This window comes from Argiope bruennichi, chromosome 1 (assembly GCF_947563725.1).
Source record: "Argiope bruennichi chromosome 1, qqArgBrue1.1, whole genome shotgun sequence".
Classification (NCBI taxonomy): domain Eukaryota; kingdom Metazoa; phylum Arthropoda; class Arachnida; order Araneae; family Araneidae; genus Argiope; species Argiope bruennichi.
The window spans coordinates 61128895-61146639 of NC_079151.1; the positions used below are offsets into that span (position 1 = coordinate 61128895).

Below are 17745 nucleotides of genomic sequence, written 5' to 3' on the forward strand. Positions count from 1 at the left end.
TAGCATTTTTTCATTTGATGATAAAACATTAATGAAAAGAACGAATGCTTTTTCATAGACACGGATAACTACTGTTACAAAAAGTAATGAAAATATACAATTTTCTTGATTCTTGTAATCAGTTGTATTAGAATACTAATGTCCTCTAGTGATAGCTATTTTACTATAGTAAATGACTAATTGATAAAATGTCTTTAATCAATAAATTATTAAGTTATTATTCATAAATATTTGAAAATGTTTTGGAATATATTGGCTGATATGTTTATTGCAGAATATATCCAATATATTTTATAAGTATGCAATGAATAGATAAAAAAAAAAAAAAAAAAAATTATGGAGCTATCCAAATTGAGATATGAATTTCAACAGAGATCAAAAGAAAACAACAGTTTTCATTCATAAGATGATAGGAGAAACAATATATCTTAGATTTTATTATATATTTATTAATCTTAACAAACTGATGATTTGATAATTTACAAGGATAGCACATAAGCAAAACATATTTTACTATCTGCCTTATCAAACTATTTAAGTAATATTATCATCAAAGTGCATTCTGTGTTAAAAATTTAAAACCAAAACGTAATTTGGACATTAAAAATTCATCTATAATGAATTTAATCTTTAAAAAATAAATAATAGAATACATGGATTTTTATTAAAAAAATAGCGAAGAAAAATTCAAAATATTCTTTTAGTATACATCAGCCATATTATCTTCTAAAAACTTTTTGTACAAAGCCATAAATTTTGCTACAAATGCTTCAATGTGGTAAATAGCTTTACTTCCAAGCTGTAAGCGGTGTTCAAAAAATGCTGCAAGCTGTGTCACTTCACCTTTTAATTGACCATCACAATTATTCACTAATTCCTTCAGCAGCCCCTAGAAAAACATATTAGTTAAATATAAACATAACAAAGTGAATTTAAAATAAATAAAAGTAAAATTAATAACTATCTTATAAACATAAATTATTAACAGGAACCTTTAGTTACCTTGAAAATAATATCTGTTGGTATTAAGTGGGAAATAAGCTCATAAATCCTATTTCGTACTTCTGCAAGCCTACAAAAATATTTAATAGTAATTTTAATAATAAAATAATGAATTTATATTCACTTTTTAAAATTAAATTTGTACTACACATGAAAATATATCATTGGATGAAAGCCACATTTACCAAGGAGAGAAGTGTGAATCTGTGATTTCAATTTTCCAATCTTTTAGTTTTTAAATTTTACGAAGTTCAACTTTGCTTGGGGACTGAATGTACAAATGTTCGAGTATGTACTATGGATATTAAAATGTGTTTACAATACTAGTGATCATGAAATTATTAAAATAAAGAAATAATAACTTTTAATTTTCCTTCTACCTCCTTTTTTAATTATGATCTATGAACTTGAATATGCATACAGATACCAGAATAGAATTACAAATCTGGCATTATAAATAATTAAAAAGGTACATTCTTAAGGTAGCTTTTCTGGCTAATGATAAAAACTTTTTAAGGAAGTAAAATAGTCATTAGCAGAATAAATGTATTTTACAATTTGGATAATCAAGGAAAGATTGAATCATTATGAAATTATAAATAAATACTATAGCCTCACAAAAAAAAAAAAAAAAAAAAAAAAAAAAAACCCACTATTTTAAAATGATATATACTGTTGATATGAATGCTAAATTTCAAATTGCAGAACATATTCATTGGGCTAAATATATTCAATTAATATCTATCCCAATGTGAAAAAGGCAATAAAACTATACTTTTTACTTTTAAAATTAGCTGCAAGAACACTAATCTTAAAAATGTTAATTCATTACGTACTACCATGAAGGGAATCATTACAATCTAATATATAAATAATTGTCAGTAAATATCTTTTAGCAGTTGATCTAAAAATTTATATAAATTAATACTAAATAAACTTCTTATGAAAATTAGTACTCTTCTGCTGATGGTGTGACTTTGTACAACCTCTTAATTTGTACTGTATTTCAAAATTAGATTAGTTCACTTCAGATAATTAAAACATTTGCATTAAAAGGTTACAATATTCTGCATTTTTATTTAAAAAATACACTTACATACATATAACAAAAAGTCATTTTGTTTTAAATTATATATTAATAATTAAGAATATAAATTAATACCTTTTTGGACTCTGTTCTTGAGCTATGAAATTTGCAGTATCTCTGAGAAATACCTCCCAATCTGGTTCAACTATTTCTTGATCAGCAGAAAATGGATATCTAATAAATAAATTTATGAAAGCATGCTAACTAGAAAAACTAATTTTAGATTTGTTATATATTGAAAATATCATTTACCATTACTTAAGCAAATTAATCTAGAAATTTAAACTTACTGTTGAACTCTGCATGCTTCACACATCAATATAGCTCTCCTTAAATTGCGATTGCTTTTCTCAGCAATTCTTTGAGCTAATTCAGCAGGCAAGGAAAGACATTCTTTACGACAGATGTTCTGAAGAATTGCAGCTATCTGTAAATTATATTTAAGATTTATAAAATGATAATAATTTTCAAGAAATATTCTATGATACTTGAATCACTAGTTACAAACAACTAAATTTCTCATATCTAACAACATTTTCTATTCTGTTGTAGATTTTTTGTTTTTTACAAAGAAAAAGTTTACCGTTGTTAATTTAAACAAATATTTTAATATCTTATCCAATATCTCTCAATCATCTCAAAATTTTTTTCCTGACTTATAGTTATTAATTATATAAATTTTCTGGCTTCCTTCTTATTCAGAATTATTGTGCTATATAATACAAATAATTAAAAACACTTTAAGCTGTTATTTAACATAAAAGATACTTTGCTTCTAAATTTAAAAATAATTTTAGGAAAGAATAAAACATTGTAACACAAATTAAATTATATTAACCGTAAATGTTATTTGTCCAAAACTTTAAAACTGTTCAATAATTAATTAATCTTCTTTCCATGAACATCAGAATAACATGTTGCAGCATAAACTGTACACATTTAATAATACAAGTTTTAGCAAAGATTTAAACAACAGAAACTGCCAAAATATTAATTAGAATTTTTTTCTTGAAGAAATTAGGAGAACTTAACTGCTCTAAATTAAGCTTCTGCCTTCTAAAAATGTATATATAATGATATGAATATATTTTCTTAAAATTCCATTTATTATTACAAACATTAGGTGTAAAAAAAATAATTTATCGATAATAAATCAAATAAAAAATAATTGTAACTTGCCAATTACAATTAAAATAATAATAAATTATTATTTTCAAAATTAAAAAATCCATTCTTAAAATACTAATAAAAAACACTTGATTTTAAACAACTAATTTTGGTTAAAGTGAATTTAAAAATTTGTAAGGTTTCTTTCACAAAGTTTATTTATTTTTTAAATTTTTTTAAAGTTTCTTTTTTTAAGGCTTTTTTAATTTTTAAACTCCTTTTTTGAGCTATCTCAAGAATTTTCAATTTTTTGGCTTTTAATTCTTTAGCCTTGTACTCTGCTTCCCATTTACTTTTCATATTTTTGTTAAATCCATTTCTTCTTTTCATTTTATATCTCTAAATTCTGCATATTTAGGTTGTGAATTTTTCACAATTAAAATAAATTATTTTGGTACATTCAGCAAAAATTCTCTCTCAATATTACTGCTGCCACAAGAAAGTATTATTATCATCTTTATCATTGATATATAATCATTGCAAAGTCTTGGGTTAAGTGAGAGCAAATTGAACTAAAATTTATCAACTTTCTCACTCTATTCTTTTGTACATCTTTATTTTTTTAAAACTTTCTCTGCATAAATTAGAGTCATCCAATTATACTCTCAATTATAAGATGAATAGCAGTTTTGTCAGTCTATAATCAGTCAGTCTATAATACATTTCTTTTAAAATTATTATTGAGTTGAAACAAAAAATTGATCCTGTCAGAATGTAAGTCAGGAGGGATCACTAATAATTTTTTATACTTATAATTAGAAATTTTTGTGCATCTTTAAAAAATGTGCTTAGTTGTGGCTTTCTTAATATGTCATAGAAATTTCTACATCATTTTTTTGTATGAAAGAAAACTAGCTATGTTCTCAAAATCCGTATTCAAAATATTCCCCTCTTTTAATGAATCTTTTACTGAACTTTTTTTCAAGAGTCGTGACACTAGATTTATCAGATATTCAAAGTATGGTATTCAGTGAAGAAACTTTCAAATTCATTTGCAAAGAATGAAAAAATACTAATTTTGCTGGTGAAAGGGGGCCATTGATATTTTCTTTAAAAGTGACATAGCTGTGACTAGAAGGAATGTTTTTTTTCTTTCCCCCCCCCCTTTTTTTTCTAACTATTCGAGTAAAAACTTGTATATGCAAGAGCAGTTCAAACACCTTTCAGCTACCTGCGAATTTCCCAACCATCTAATGGCAGAATTTTTTTTGAAACTCTTTTGATTTAGTGTATAATATATAGAGAACTCTTCTAACTGGAGAATCTTTAAATTGGCTATATAGAGTTGTCATGGAATTAAAGATTTTCCAACTAACACATTTTGCACCTGTATTGAAAGCCAGATTCACAGAATACAATCTGCAAGACCCTATGATTTCTGGATCTTTAGGACATTCTTTCATGCATAATGCCAATTCTTTAAAAAATTTTAAATTAGAATTTGGGCCATCCGTTGATGTTTGAAAAGATCCCCCCCCCCAAATTCAAAGATTCAACTGCTTCTTGAAATGTTGCAAATAAATCTTCAGAGCAGTTAAGATCAAGAAAAGCTGAATTCAGATACCTTGTTTTGACTTTGTTAAAGCCAAACAACAACTGACATTCAAGTACATTTTTTGTTTTTGAGAAATTTTATTCAGGGATTCGTCAAATCCAATCACAGGTTGCTAAAACAGTAGTAACTCTTTAATAAAATTTTCTTTAAAGAAAGATGCTATTCTAAATACCAGGAAATCTCTTTCTAACTGTATACCGTTTGTAATTTCACTATCCTTAAAAGTTGAGGAAATAATTTCGTGTCTTTCTCAACTGACCTTAATGATTGATGTGTAGCAATTACCTGGAGACACCATAAAATTTCTGACTTACAAATATCTTCTTTTAAAAGATAATTTTTAATTCCTAAAGAAGGAACAACTGCAGAACTATATGGGACATCAGGAACAATTGCAGAACTGGATAATGGAAATGGTTTTCTTGTGCTTTTCCAGACAATATTTGTATTTGAATTAGCAGTATGTTGATTTGGGAAAGAAAAAAAAAGTTTAGAAGATTTGGAAGTCTTTCCCTCTAAGCCCAATGGTACCTTGATAGCAGGTTATAGCTCACTATATATTGCTTAAATTAAATAGCAATAATTTGAATATTTATCTTTTTGCTTTGATACTTTTTGCAGTCAACTGAAATCCTTTATCCACATACTGTTGAAGAAACACTTATTTGGCATTTTTTATTATAGGATAATTCATCTAGATGAATATCATACAAAATAAAAATGGAATGCAAAAATGAATGCTATGAATGTATAAGAAAAAATGACCCAGGCAGAAGAGAACAAATTGATGATTCCAAGAAACCTCAAATGATGTTTGCATTTTGAATCCAAAGACAGATGTCATGACTAACAAAAAATAATAAACATTAAAAGATAAGTGATTAAAATGCAATAAATAAAAAGAGTGAAAACTGATTTTCCCAAGAGTTTAAATTGCATTAAGGTTAGCTACAATCATTAATTTATTACTTTTCTTACCTTAACGAAATTCAAAAAAAGTTGCTGTACCCTCGAAAAGAAGCCATTCCAGGCGGCTATTACTAACATCGTTTTGCCGAAATTAGGCTAAGAATGAGGAGAATAAATTGTGCAAAATCGATGATTGCACATATGTTTTTCCCGAAATGCTCTCATCAGCATTTTATCCTGATTTTTAAATATTTCTTTCCTGACTTGTCCAGATCAACAAAATTTCCTGATTTCCTAGTTTGTAATCACCCTGTTTCTCACTCCTTCAATATTTAAGGAGTGTGAAACATTTTTTTTTTTTTTTGCAGAAATTTAATATAAATGAAATAGATTACCCATTTAAGAAAAAACATAATAACAACTTTGTGATAATAAATGCCAAAAATTATTGTGATAAAAAAAATATTTTACTCTGAAAATTATTCTAAATTTTTATTATAAACATACTTTATAAATAATAAAGGATAACACGTGTATGTGCAGACAGAATGTTGACTAAGATGTGCTACAAAATTTCGCATATATACTCTGCAGGGTGGAAATGTGCACCTAACAGCTGTTTACTGAAATTTTAAATAATTAAAAAATGTTAAAAAACTTGTGCTATAATTTCCAAAAATATTATACCACATTATACCACAAAACATTAAGCATGAACATTAAGTTTAACATTACACATGAACATTAAGCTATCTGTAAGAGATTCAATTGAAAGTTAAACCAATATTTTTAGCAAATCAACTAGTCAGAATTAGATTGATCTAATAATAGACAGAATGAACATTAGATTGATCTAATAATTAGATTATTAGATTCTATTATTAGATTGATCTAATAATAGACAGAATGAATATGTATGATATCTTGAAAATCAGAATATATATTTAAAAGAAATTGAAAATATAGAAGAATATGTACCTCATTTAAACTAGGTGCAGCAACACGCACCCCTAAACAACGACTCCTAATGGCTGGAATTACTTTGCTACTTGAATTGCAACAAAGAATTATTCGACAGGTTGCCATGTATTTTTCCATTGTACGTCTTAATGCATGCTGGGCATCTTTTGTGAGTTTATCCACTTCCATCAAAACCACCACTAAAAAAATAACAAATTACTTAAATCTATACACATATTTAATAATAACTAGGGATTGCAATACCGGTATACCGAATACCAGTATTTCGAGCCATTTGTACAATTTTGTAATACCGGTATTCACAAGTTTAAATACCGGTTTTTCTAGAAATTTTTAAAATTGTCTCCACTATATGTTCAAATATCGCGAACATATCAATATAGTATAGGTTTTTGTTTTTATGTCTCCCTAACGGGCGAAATTAATTAACTAATTAATGGCTTAATTAATTGCTTAAATCTAAATTAGCGAAAGGTGGATTATCCCTGAAAGAAAATATTGTATCCATAACGTCTGATGGAGCAACAATTATGAAAAAAGTTGGAAAGTTGATTGGTGCAAATCAGCAGTTGTGCTATGCACATGGAATTCAATTAGGAGTAATAGATGTATTATACCAAAAAAAATAAAGAACGGAAGAATCCAAATACTGTGGATTCAATTAGGAGTAATAGATGTATTATACGAAAAAAATAAAGAATCCAAATACTGTGGATATAGAAATTTCGGATTCCAACTTTGAAAAGAGTGAGAGTGATATTGACAATGAAGATAATGACAATGTAATTGTTGAAGAAGATATTACTAATGAAGATGAAATATTAACCTATCAAGCTTCCTATAATTTATAAAGTTCGAAAAATTGTTAAAATATTTAAATGTTCCCCTATAAAAAGGATATAATATTAAAATATATACTAACTGAAAATAAAACAGAATATATGGTAATATTAGATTCTAAAACACATTGTAACAGTTTACTCCTAATGATGGAACGATTTTCGAAACTGAGAAATCCAATCCAAAAAGCAATAATTGACTTAAATCTGTAAATTAATTTTTCAGATAGTGAATTCGATTTAATATCCAGAACTATATCAGCTTTACTTCCAATAAAACTGACTATTGAGGTATTATGTCGGAGAGATTCTAATTTATTAACAGCTAATGCAACAATAAATTTCATGTTGCAGTCACTGAAAGAACAGCACACATTAATATCTGAAGAATTATATATTACATTGAAATATCGCACAGAAGAAAGGCATACCGAAATAGAAAATGTCTTATGGTATTTACATAATTCTAATGATTTTAAAAATGAAAATGAAAAGAAAATAACCAATTCAAATCTGATTAAGTTAGAGTAAAATTTCTTAAAATTCTTTTCCCACAAACCTATCCACATTCAGAATTCCGTTCAATTATCGATGATTATGATGACACTAATGTCAATAGAGAAAAGGAATTGTCTCTTGAGCAAAAATTAGTATTAGCAATAAATAGAAAAATTTCAACGAACCAAAATATAATACAGAAATCAGCTATATCCAAAACCATCCGACGAGAAATCGATTTATTTGAAGATGAGGAATTTAGAGGTAAATACTTGGAAAAAGTATAACACGCATTGCTAATAGTACCACCAATTAGCGTAGATGCCGAAAGAGCGTTTTCGACAGCTGGTCATTTTTACGCAAAATTACTTTTCGGACTTAAGGACAGTACAATGGATGCATTATGTTTTTTAAGATCACATTTCAAAAATTTGTAATAGTACCACAGACTGAATAGTGATACTTACACTTATTTTGTGATTTAAATAAATAAGATGTTCCTTTACTTTTTTGTGATTCTTTATATACTATTATAGTTTATAAATTACAAATTATTTTTTGTGATATTTACACTCTCTAACAAAACTGGCAAATAAAAATAAAAACACCTGTGTTTTCTTTCTTTTTCCAAAATTTTTAATACCGGTATTAAGATTTAAAAAATACCGAATACCGGTATTGAAATTTTGGTCCGGTATTGCAATCCCTAATAATAACATATATAGAGCATAAAAGAATCTCTATTAAGAACAATACTGCAAAATTAAGAACATTAAAAAAGTTTTTAAAATTATTTTTCAGATAAAAACATACTTTTCACACACTTAAAAAAATTCTGATATAAAATGCATGAAATAGGATCACACATTATCAAAACAAGTTTTGATTTTAAAAAAAGCAAATATTAAAGAATTAAAACTGATTCACTGTTCAAAACTGTGGAATTTTTATTTTAAAAATTCATATGGATATACAGATGTGCTAATATTTTAGAAGTGATCAAAAGAAAAAGCAGAGAAAGAGAGAGAGAGAGAGAAAAAAAGAGGATAGGGATAAAACTGAAAAGGACAACAAATATTATTTTAAAGATACGTTAGCACTGCTATAAATATAGCAATTTCCATTTGCTCTAAAATTTCTATGCTAACATTTTAAATCTATACTAGGCCAGCCTTTAAAAGACAGCTATAATTTACAAAACAAACTTTTTGATGCAAAAATAATTTACATTTATTAAGATACTTCAAAAATAGAAAAACATAATAACAATAATTTTGATGCAAGAATCTGTAATTCTCTTAGTTCATTTCAATAGCAAATAAGCAAGTGGAATTTTAACATAAATCTATATGAAAAATTGTTAAAGGGAAATAAAATTTCATTTTATTTAAAAACAGAGGTTATATACATTTTACTTACAAACCTTTTATAAGTTATTCATATGGGAAAAAAAAAAAAAAAATGAAAAGCTGATACATCCAATTTTCTTGTTTTTTAAACAAATTTTGTTAAAATTTAAAAAAGTTGCTTAGTAGTGCACAGAAAACAGATACTTTTAAAATATAGGAAATCAAGTGGGCTTATAGTATTTCCCAAGCACGAAACACAGTATTTTTCTTACATATCTGACTTCCAAGATATCAGAAGATATTTATTGACAAGTATAAGTCTTTGACTACTTTGCAATGTTTGAAAAGAAAACACATTCCAGCAATATTATACTCCTTTTTTATAGCATATGAACTTGATTTTTTTTAATGATATACAATAATAATTTTTAAAAAATTTTGTAACTTTATCAGAGCCTGGCTATTCTTATAAAAAATTCATATCGTAACTACCAATAAAATTCTATAATGGGAAAATAACAAAACATGAAAGAGTAAGAAAATTTAAAGGTTTAATAAAAATATAAATACTATTTTTAATTTAGAATTATTAAAGCAATAAACATTAAAGTAGAAGTCAAAGCTAAATATAATTTAAAAATAATTATGTGCTTAAATTATAACTAACAATTACCTTTGAATTCCTTTTGTGTATGACTATCTAGTTGATGAGTCTGTGCAACAGTTTTAAGAAGTTCTTGAATCACAACTCGATCATATATACCTACATCGCTAAAAAAAAAAAAGTAAATAAAATAACCCATTAAATTTTTTGGGGAAAAAATTAGTAATAATTAGTTTTAATCCAATATATTATTTAACAAACACAATATTCTCAATCCAATATTTGAAATAACATGGCTGGTAATAAATAATCTTTAACCATCAAATCCACTGATTTACAATAAACTAATTTGGCACTTGTGTATTAATGGGATGCCACTGACAATTGTTTGACTTAACTGCACAGCATTGGTGAACAAGCCAATAGTCTAAAATGACTTTTTTTGCAATTTTTTTCTGCCATGGATTGCTGGCAAGAAATTAAATGGCAGGGAAAAAAAAAACTTTTTAAAGAATATTATTATTCTAATTACAGCAAGTACATGAATACAGCACAGCAATTCTGCTGCATATTTGTTATGTTAGTTGTTGGGGGGAGGGAGAAAGTGGTGCTGAAAATCTGTACTCTTCCTCTTATCAGTGATAGAAGATCAATTTATATCATTTCTTCTGGAACAATATTAAAAGCTCTAATTGAAACTCCATAAAAATAAAACACACAAAAGTAACTAATAACATGCGTTGAAAAAAATTTCATTATCAGCTATGTTTTTAAGATTTCTGACAATATGGTAGGATTTAGCTTTTAGCACATTTCGGAATACAAATAGTCTGGTATAATATTCTGAAAGTTTTAAATGTTCTGAAAGCTGAATTAAGCATTGTGTTTTATAGCTTCACAGTCAAGGAGTAAATTTCAAGAAATCTTCAATCTTAACAATTAATCATTTTAAACATATTTAATTGATTTTAATTTTAATAAATCACTGATTCATTGATTTAAAGAAATTACAAAGAATGAAAGATAATACAACATTATAAGCAATAAGAGTGAATAGATAAGTAAACCTCTTTTATTAATATATTTTAAAGCGAAGACTTTTAAAATGATACTAATTTTAAAATACAACAAGCATTAATAAAAATATTTACATATTATTTAAAATTAATAGAAAATAATGCAGCAATATATTTATATTTGCTAAACAACATATTAATAAAAGTCAAACATAAAAAAAGCTAAGTATGGCTTCATACATATTATACATAAAGAAAACAGTTATTAAAAACCACCAAAATGTTATGCATAATATTTTGGATACTTAATAATATTTTATTTTTTTTAAATTTTATACTAAAAATTAGAAAATCAATTTCTGTAAAAAGCCAAATACCTTGGATTGACTTCTATATGATAATTACTAGCAATTGTAATGACTTCAACTTTTCGTTTAGAGGGCGTTTCGAATATCTGATGCTCAATTCGTAATTTTTCAACACCTGCTCCATAAAGCTCGCGCAAGAGGCACATAACTCGAGTTTTTTTGCCAGCTCCTGGAGGACCATAGAGTAAAATATGAGGAAAATCACCACTATTTACCTACAAATTGAAAGCATGTATAAGATAATTTTAATCAAAATATGATCAATCTTCAAGATATGAAACTATTACACATATTTTATCTAAATTAATTCAAAATGTGAAATAAGATTCAGAAAATTTCTCTTTGTTGTTATATAATACAAATAAATATAATCAGTGTTATTTGAGAATAACAACTTTTCATTTAAAAAGTTTTTAAAATACAAAATACTTTAATTCAGAATATTATATATACAAAATCCTTTTACTGCCTGAAACATTTTTTAAAAAATTAAATACAAAATAGCAATTAAATGATTTTAAAACACTAATTTTCTCTATAATTTATTAATATTTTTTTCATCTTAATGCAGCAAATTTTGTTCACAGATGCTGTAGCATAAGAAAAGTTTTAAAGAATATTTAATAACAATTAGATAGTTAATTTTTTATTAAAAAAACTTGCAAATTAAAGCAAATCAATATTGGTATCCGATACAAATCTTTCATTGTCATTTTAAGTTTTATTCCTTCATTTTTTTAGAACTTTGCTAATGTTTTCCAGAATGAGCACTTTGAATGCATTCTTGCTCATTACCTAAATATTTTAATTAAAATAAAAGAGAACTAAAAAAAAAGTTGGTAGAGCAATTCAAATACTTAACAATACCTAGAACAATAGTGTCTATAAAATTCTTTATTTCTAAATTATCTGTATCATACTTATTAAAAAAATATAAATAAATAAAAATTGAAGTGAAAATTGCATAGAAATGAAATTTATATCATTGTAAATATAAAATCTTGATGGTTAAAAAGTCTTTGATGGAATAATTTTCTTCCAAATTTCAATGAAAAAAAAAAGTTTTGGGTTAATTTCTTATAGTCTGAAGCTGTTGCTGTCATACACGCTTTATTTGCTCGCAAAAGCTGCACTTTCCTGCCCTTTGTCTAAATGATTGAGCCATGCACACTTTTAAGCATCATTAAATCATTACTTTAAAACCAATAAGAAAAGCTGCAAAAATGCATTTTTAAAATTGTGTCTAAAATAAAAAAGAAATTAAAAAAAAAAAATAGAGGTAAAATAATTTAAAATCTTACTGCTGTTTAACAAAAAAATCACTTTTTTATTTTAAAATTTTATAACAATTGAATCAATAATGCACACAATTGAAATTTGTATTATTGAAAATGCAAAATTTTCAATTTTAAGAGATGGCATAAAAATATTTTTTGGAGTAAATTAAGTTTAAGGTGTAAATTAAGTTTAACTTAAAGTACGAATGGAAAATCTATATTAAAGATAACTTTTGTACAGTACAGTTTTGTACAGCAGAATCCTGCACAAAGAATTAAAAATAACTTTTGTCACCAAATTCCAGTGACAACTAAATTAGTTTTATTAATGGGAAAATTACACACATTTTTAAATGTTCTGTTGTAAAAGCAGCAAAACTATTAAAATGTAATTTAACAAATGTTCTTTTCTTTTTAGTTTGATAAAATTTAAGAGAAGAATCCATATTTAACTTTTAGAGATAGCATTTCACAAACCATATGGTGAAACAAAGTAATTTAAAGTAAAGGCAACAGAATAAAAGATTATAAATTAATAAGCGATTCTGTCACAGTAGATAAATCATAAAATAATAGAATTCACTTTGAATACTACTCAAAAGATGAGAAATTATTTGTTCTGTCATGGTAAAAAAATATTAAAGGTAATATTAAATCTTAAAATAATAGAACTAACTTTGATACTACTCAAAAGTTAAATATTTTATCATTATACTTAGGGATTGCAATAATGGACCAAATTACAATACCGGTATTCGGTATTTTTTAGATCTTAATACCGGGATACCGGTTTTAATACCGTTATTAGAAATTTTAGAAAAAGAAAGAAAACACAGGTGTTTCTTTGTTTTATTTGCCAGTTTTATTAGAAAGGGTAAATATCCCAAAAATAATTTGTAACTTATAAATTATAACAGTATATAAAGAATAATAAAAAAGTAAAGGAACAACTTATCTATTTAAATCACAAAAAATTGTAAATATCACTATTCAGTCTGTGGTACTAATACAAATTTATGAAATGTGATCTTAAAAAACATAATGCATCAATTGTACTGTCATTAAGCCTGGAACGTAATTTTGTGCAAATATACTTTTTCCAAGTATTTACCTCTAAATCCCTCATCTTCAAATAAATCGATTTCTCGTTGGATGGTTTTGGATATACCTGATTTCTGTATTGTATTTTGGTTCGTTGAAATTTTTTTATTTATCGCTAATTTTAATTTTTGTTCAAGGGACAATTCCTTTTCACTATCGACAGTAGTGACATCATAATCTTTGATAATTGAACCGAATTCTTTTGAATGTGGATAGGTTTGTGGGTAGAAAATTTACTATAAACTTAATCAGATTTAAATTGGTTATTTTCTTTTCTTCTTTTTCATTTTTAAAATCATTAAAATTATGTAACTATCATAAGACATTTTCTATTTCGATATGCCTTTCTTCTGTGCGATTTTTGAATGTAATATATAATCTTCAAATAGTGATGTGTGCTGTTAGGAGTAAACGGTGCCAACGTGCTTTAAAATCTAATACAGTACACTCCCGATTATCCGCAGAATTGGGGGGCGCGGCCGCCGCAGACAACAAAAATCGCGGTTAATCCGAAAAAAGCTAAAAATGGGTATAGCAAAAGAGAAAACAATCATTCCAACTTTGAAAAATCATTTCATGTACAGTAAAATGTAAAATAAACAGCAGGAAATGTTTAACTAATGCTTAATATTTTAGTATATCACTCAAAACTAACCTAAAATGTGCAACAAAAAAGTACTTTGTACTTATGAGAAGTGTCCAGGATACACAGAAAAATTAATACATATGTACTGCTTTAATACTGTAATGTATTATGTAATTACAAAAGCATAACTGTAAAACTACACACCTTTTTGAAGAAATCAGTCATTTGTGTTTGCTTCTTGCTTTCGAAGCATTTTCTCTTTGCTTGGAAGCAAAAAGAAAAAAAGACTTAGTGTGGCAGGCGCGGAAAACCCGCCCGCGGATAATCGGGAGTCTACTGTATTAACATATATTCTGTTTTATTTTCAGTTAGTATGTATTTTAATAATATGTCATCTTTTACAGAGGAACGTTTAAATATCTTAACAATTTTCCGAACTTTATAAATTATAGGAAGCAAATCTTGATGGGTTAATATTTCATCCTCATTAGCAATAACTTCTTCAACAATTACATTGTTATTATCTTCATTGTCAATATCACTCTCACTCTTACTCTCTTCAAAGTTGGAATTCGAAGTTTCTATATCCACAGTATTTGGATTCTTCTGTTCTTTATTTTTTTCGTATAATACATCTATTATTCTTAACTGAATTCCATGAGCATAGCACAATTGCTGATTTGCACCAATCAACTTTCCAACTTTTTTTCATAACTGTTGCTCCATCAGTCATTATGGATACAATTTCTTCTTTCAGGGATAATCCATGTTTCGCTAATTTAGATTTAAGCAATTAATTAAGCCATTAATTAGTTAATTAATTTCGCCCGTTAGGGAGACATGAAAACAAAAACGTATACTATTTTGGTATGTTGGCGATCCCTGAACATATAGTGGAGACAATTTTAAAAAATTCTAGTAAATACCGAAAAACCGATATTTAAACTTGTGAATACTGGTATTACAAAATTGTACAAATGGCTCAAAATACCGGTATTTGGTATCCTGGTTTGCAATCCCTAATTATACTCCATAACATAATCCTATTTTTCAACATAATTTACAGTGGGTAAAAAAAGTATTGGTAATTGCATCCTAATGGACGTATTTAAAATAATGTATTCTTAATCGCAAATTAAAGTATAAAATAAATATTAGAATGCATTTTGTTAGGAATTACTTTAAAATTTATTTATTTCTACAATGACTTTACCTGCCAAGAATAAAAATATGCAAAACGAAGGTAAAAAAAGTATTGGCAAAGTGCTAAGAATAGTCGTATTGAAAGTACATGATTTTAGGTAAGAATAGTATTTTCCTAAAATCACATTGATCTGTTGAACTTCTGGGTCATTTTAATTCCACTCTGGTTAAAATGTCTTCAAAATCGAAAAAGGTGGATGTTAGTATAAAAAACAACATTATCCGTCTTAGAAATGATGGCTTAACATATCGCAAAGTTGGAAATCAACTCAAATTAGTTTATTCACGGTCAGAAATGACGTCAAAAAGTTTCAAGAAATGGGATCAACAGAGAATAAGGTCAGAACTGCATGGCCTCGAATATTTTTCACAAGAAGAAATGTGACATTATCTGAGAAGTAAAAAAGAACCCAAAAATAAGTGTGCCTCAGTTGGCCCAACAAGTGGCAAATACTTTGCAAAAAATATTTAGTGTCCACACAATTCGAAATATTTTACATGAAAGTGACTATTATAGAAGAGCAATTAGAAAGAAGTCTTTCTTTTCAAGGGGGGGGGGACAAACAAACAAAAAAAACAAAAACAGGAAACTTAGACTGGACTTCGCAAAAGCTAATATTGATCAGCCAGACGAATTTTGGAATAAAGCCGTCTTGGCGTGGGGTTGTGTGGCAGCAAATGGAGTCGGTAATTTGCATTTTATTGAAGGTAAAATGACAGCACTTGCGCATATTGAAATCTTGCATTGTAATTTAAAGGCGAGTACTCAAAAACTTGGGTTGGAAATGTCATTTGTGTTTCAGCAAGACAACGAGCCTAAGCATACAACGTATAAAACACGGGAATGGTTACTCTACAATGTACCTCGCCAGTTAAAAACACCACCTCAGTTTCCAGACTTTAACCCAATCAAAAATTTATGGTACCAATTGAATTTAGCTGTCAGGAAACACAAAATATCCTCTTAAGAGAAGCTGAAGAGAATACTCCTCCAAGAATGGCAAAATATACACAGTGATATTACGAAAATGTTGGTTTTGTCAATGAAGAATAGATTACAAGCAATCATAAAGGTGAAAGATATGCTTACAAAGTATCGAATATGACCTGTATTTATCTACACTTTGCTGTTTCATTTTGCCAAGCTTATTGCCGTTTTTACTCTATTTTATTTTTGAAAACCTTATTAAAATGAAAGTTATATTTTATTTTGAGTTTTTATTGTCTTTATACTTCATTATATTATGCTTAAATTATCAGACATTTTCTGAGTTAAGTAATATGTTTAAATATAAACAATTGCCAATTCTTCTTTTACCCACTGTATGTACTTGAGTAGGATTTAAGTGTCACATAAATGAATATTTTAAATATAGAAGATACATGCTTGAAGGGATAATTATTACATTTCATAGAACTACTTCTATAGAATCATTTAGTTTTTACCACAGAAACATATATCACTCAACAATCCTTTATAATTTTATATTAACTAAAGTTATCACTGACTGCAGCAGCCTTTTCCAAAAGCAAAATTTTAAATTACAATAAAATTTTTACATTATCCCACAAAAGGATAACACTAAAAAAATTAAACTAGCCAAAACACAACTAAAATCTAGTCATACTGAACAGGATTGCAATTATAAACTTCATTCAAAGAGTGAATTTTCTAAACATGTAATCTTATTAGTATGCATTTTTTACCCTCTATTAAAAATATTATTATGAAGTCATCCACTAAAAGGATAAATGCAAACATAGGTTAACAATTAAGATATAAAAAAATTTGGCCAAAGTAAAGTTTAAGGTACGGCGCCAAATTTCAACTTTTTAGACATTTACTTCAACCCACTATACATATGCTACCAAGGAACTTACCAATTTTCTTAAATGATTAGCTTGTTCTTTATGATAATCAAGCTGAGCAAAACTCTTAGGTCGGTGTTTATCTACCCAAAGGCTACCCATAGTGGATAATTAAATAAATTGTAAAACTTGTTAACTGGATCAAATGCGTTCTGATATCAAACTCACTATATCCGATTTCAGTTTTGTTTGGATTTAACTTATGCTTTCCCTCCAAATTTTAGCTCTGCATTGCGGTTACAGCTAACTTTCAAACTGACATTCAAAAATTGTAAGACACAAAAAATAATTGACCATAGATCTTATATATTTTGATGATTTTACTATTTATTAC

General features: G+C 26.9%; 1 protein-coding gene across 1 annotated transcript; it reads right to left on the reverse strand.

Annotated features, from left to right (window-relative positions):
• Window positions 1–642: 642 nt before the first annotated feature.
• LOC129966061 (replication factor C subunit 3-like) lies at window positions 643–17629 on the reverse strand. The gene is made up of 8 exons (XM_056080427.1): window positions 17424–17629; window positions 11385–11590; window positions 10061–10158; window positions 6699–6880; window positions 2380–2516; window positions 2165–2263; window positions 1003–1072; window positions 643–889 (listed from the first exon to the last, which is right to left on the reverse strand). The coding sequence occupies exons 1-8, from the start codon at window positions 17511–17513 to the stop codon at window positions 701–703; spliced, it is 1071 nt and encodes a 356-aa protein (XP_055936402.1). The 5' UTR covers window positions 17514–17629; the 3' UTR covers window positions 643–700.
• Between the last annotated feature and the right edge of the window lie 116 nt (window positions 17630–17745).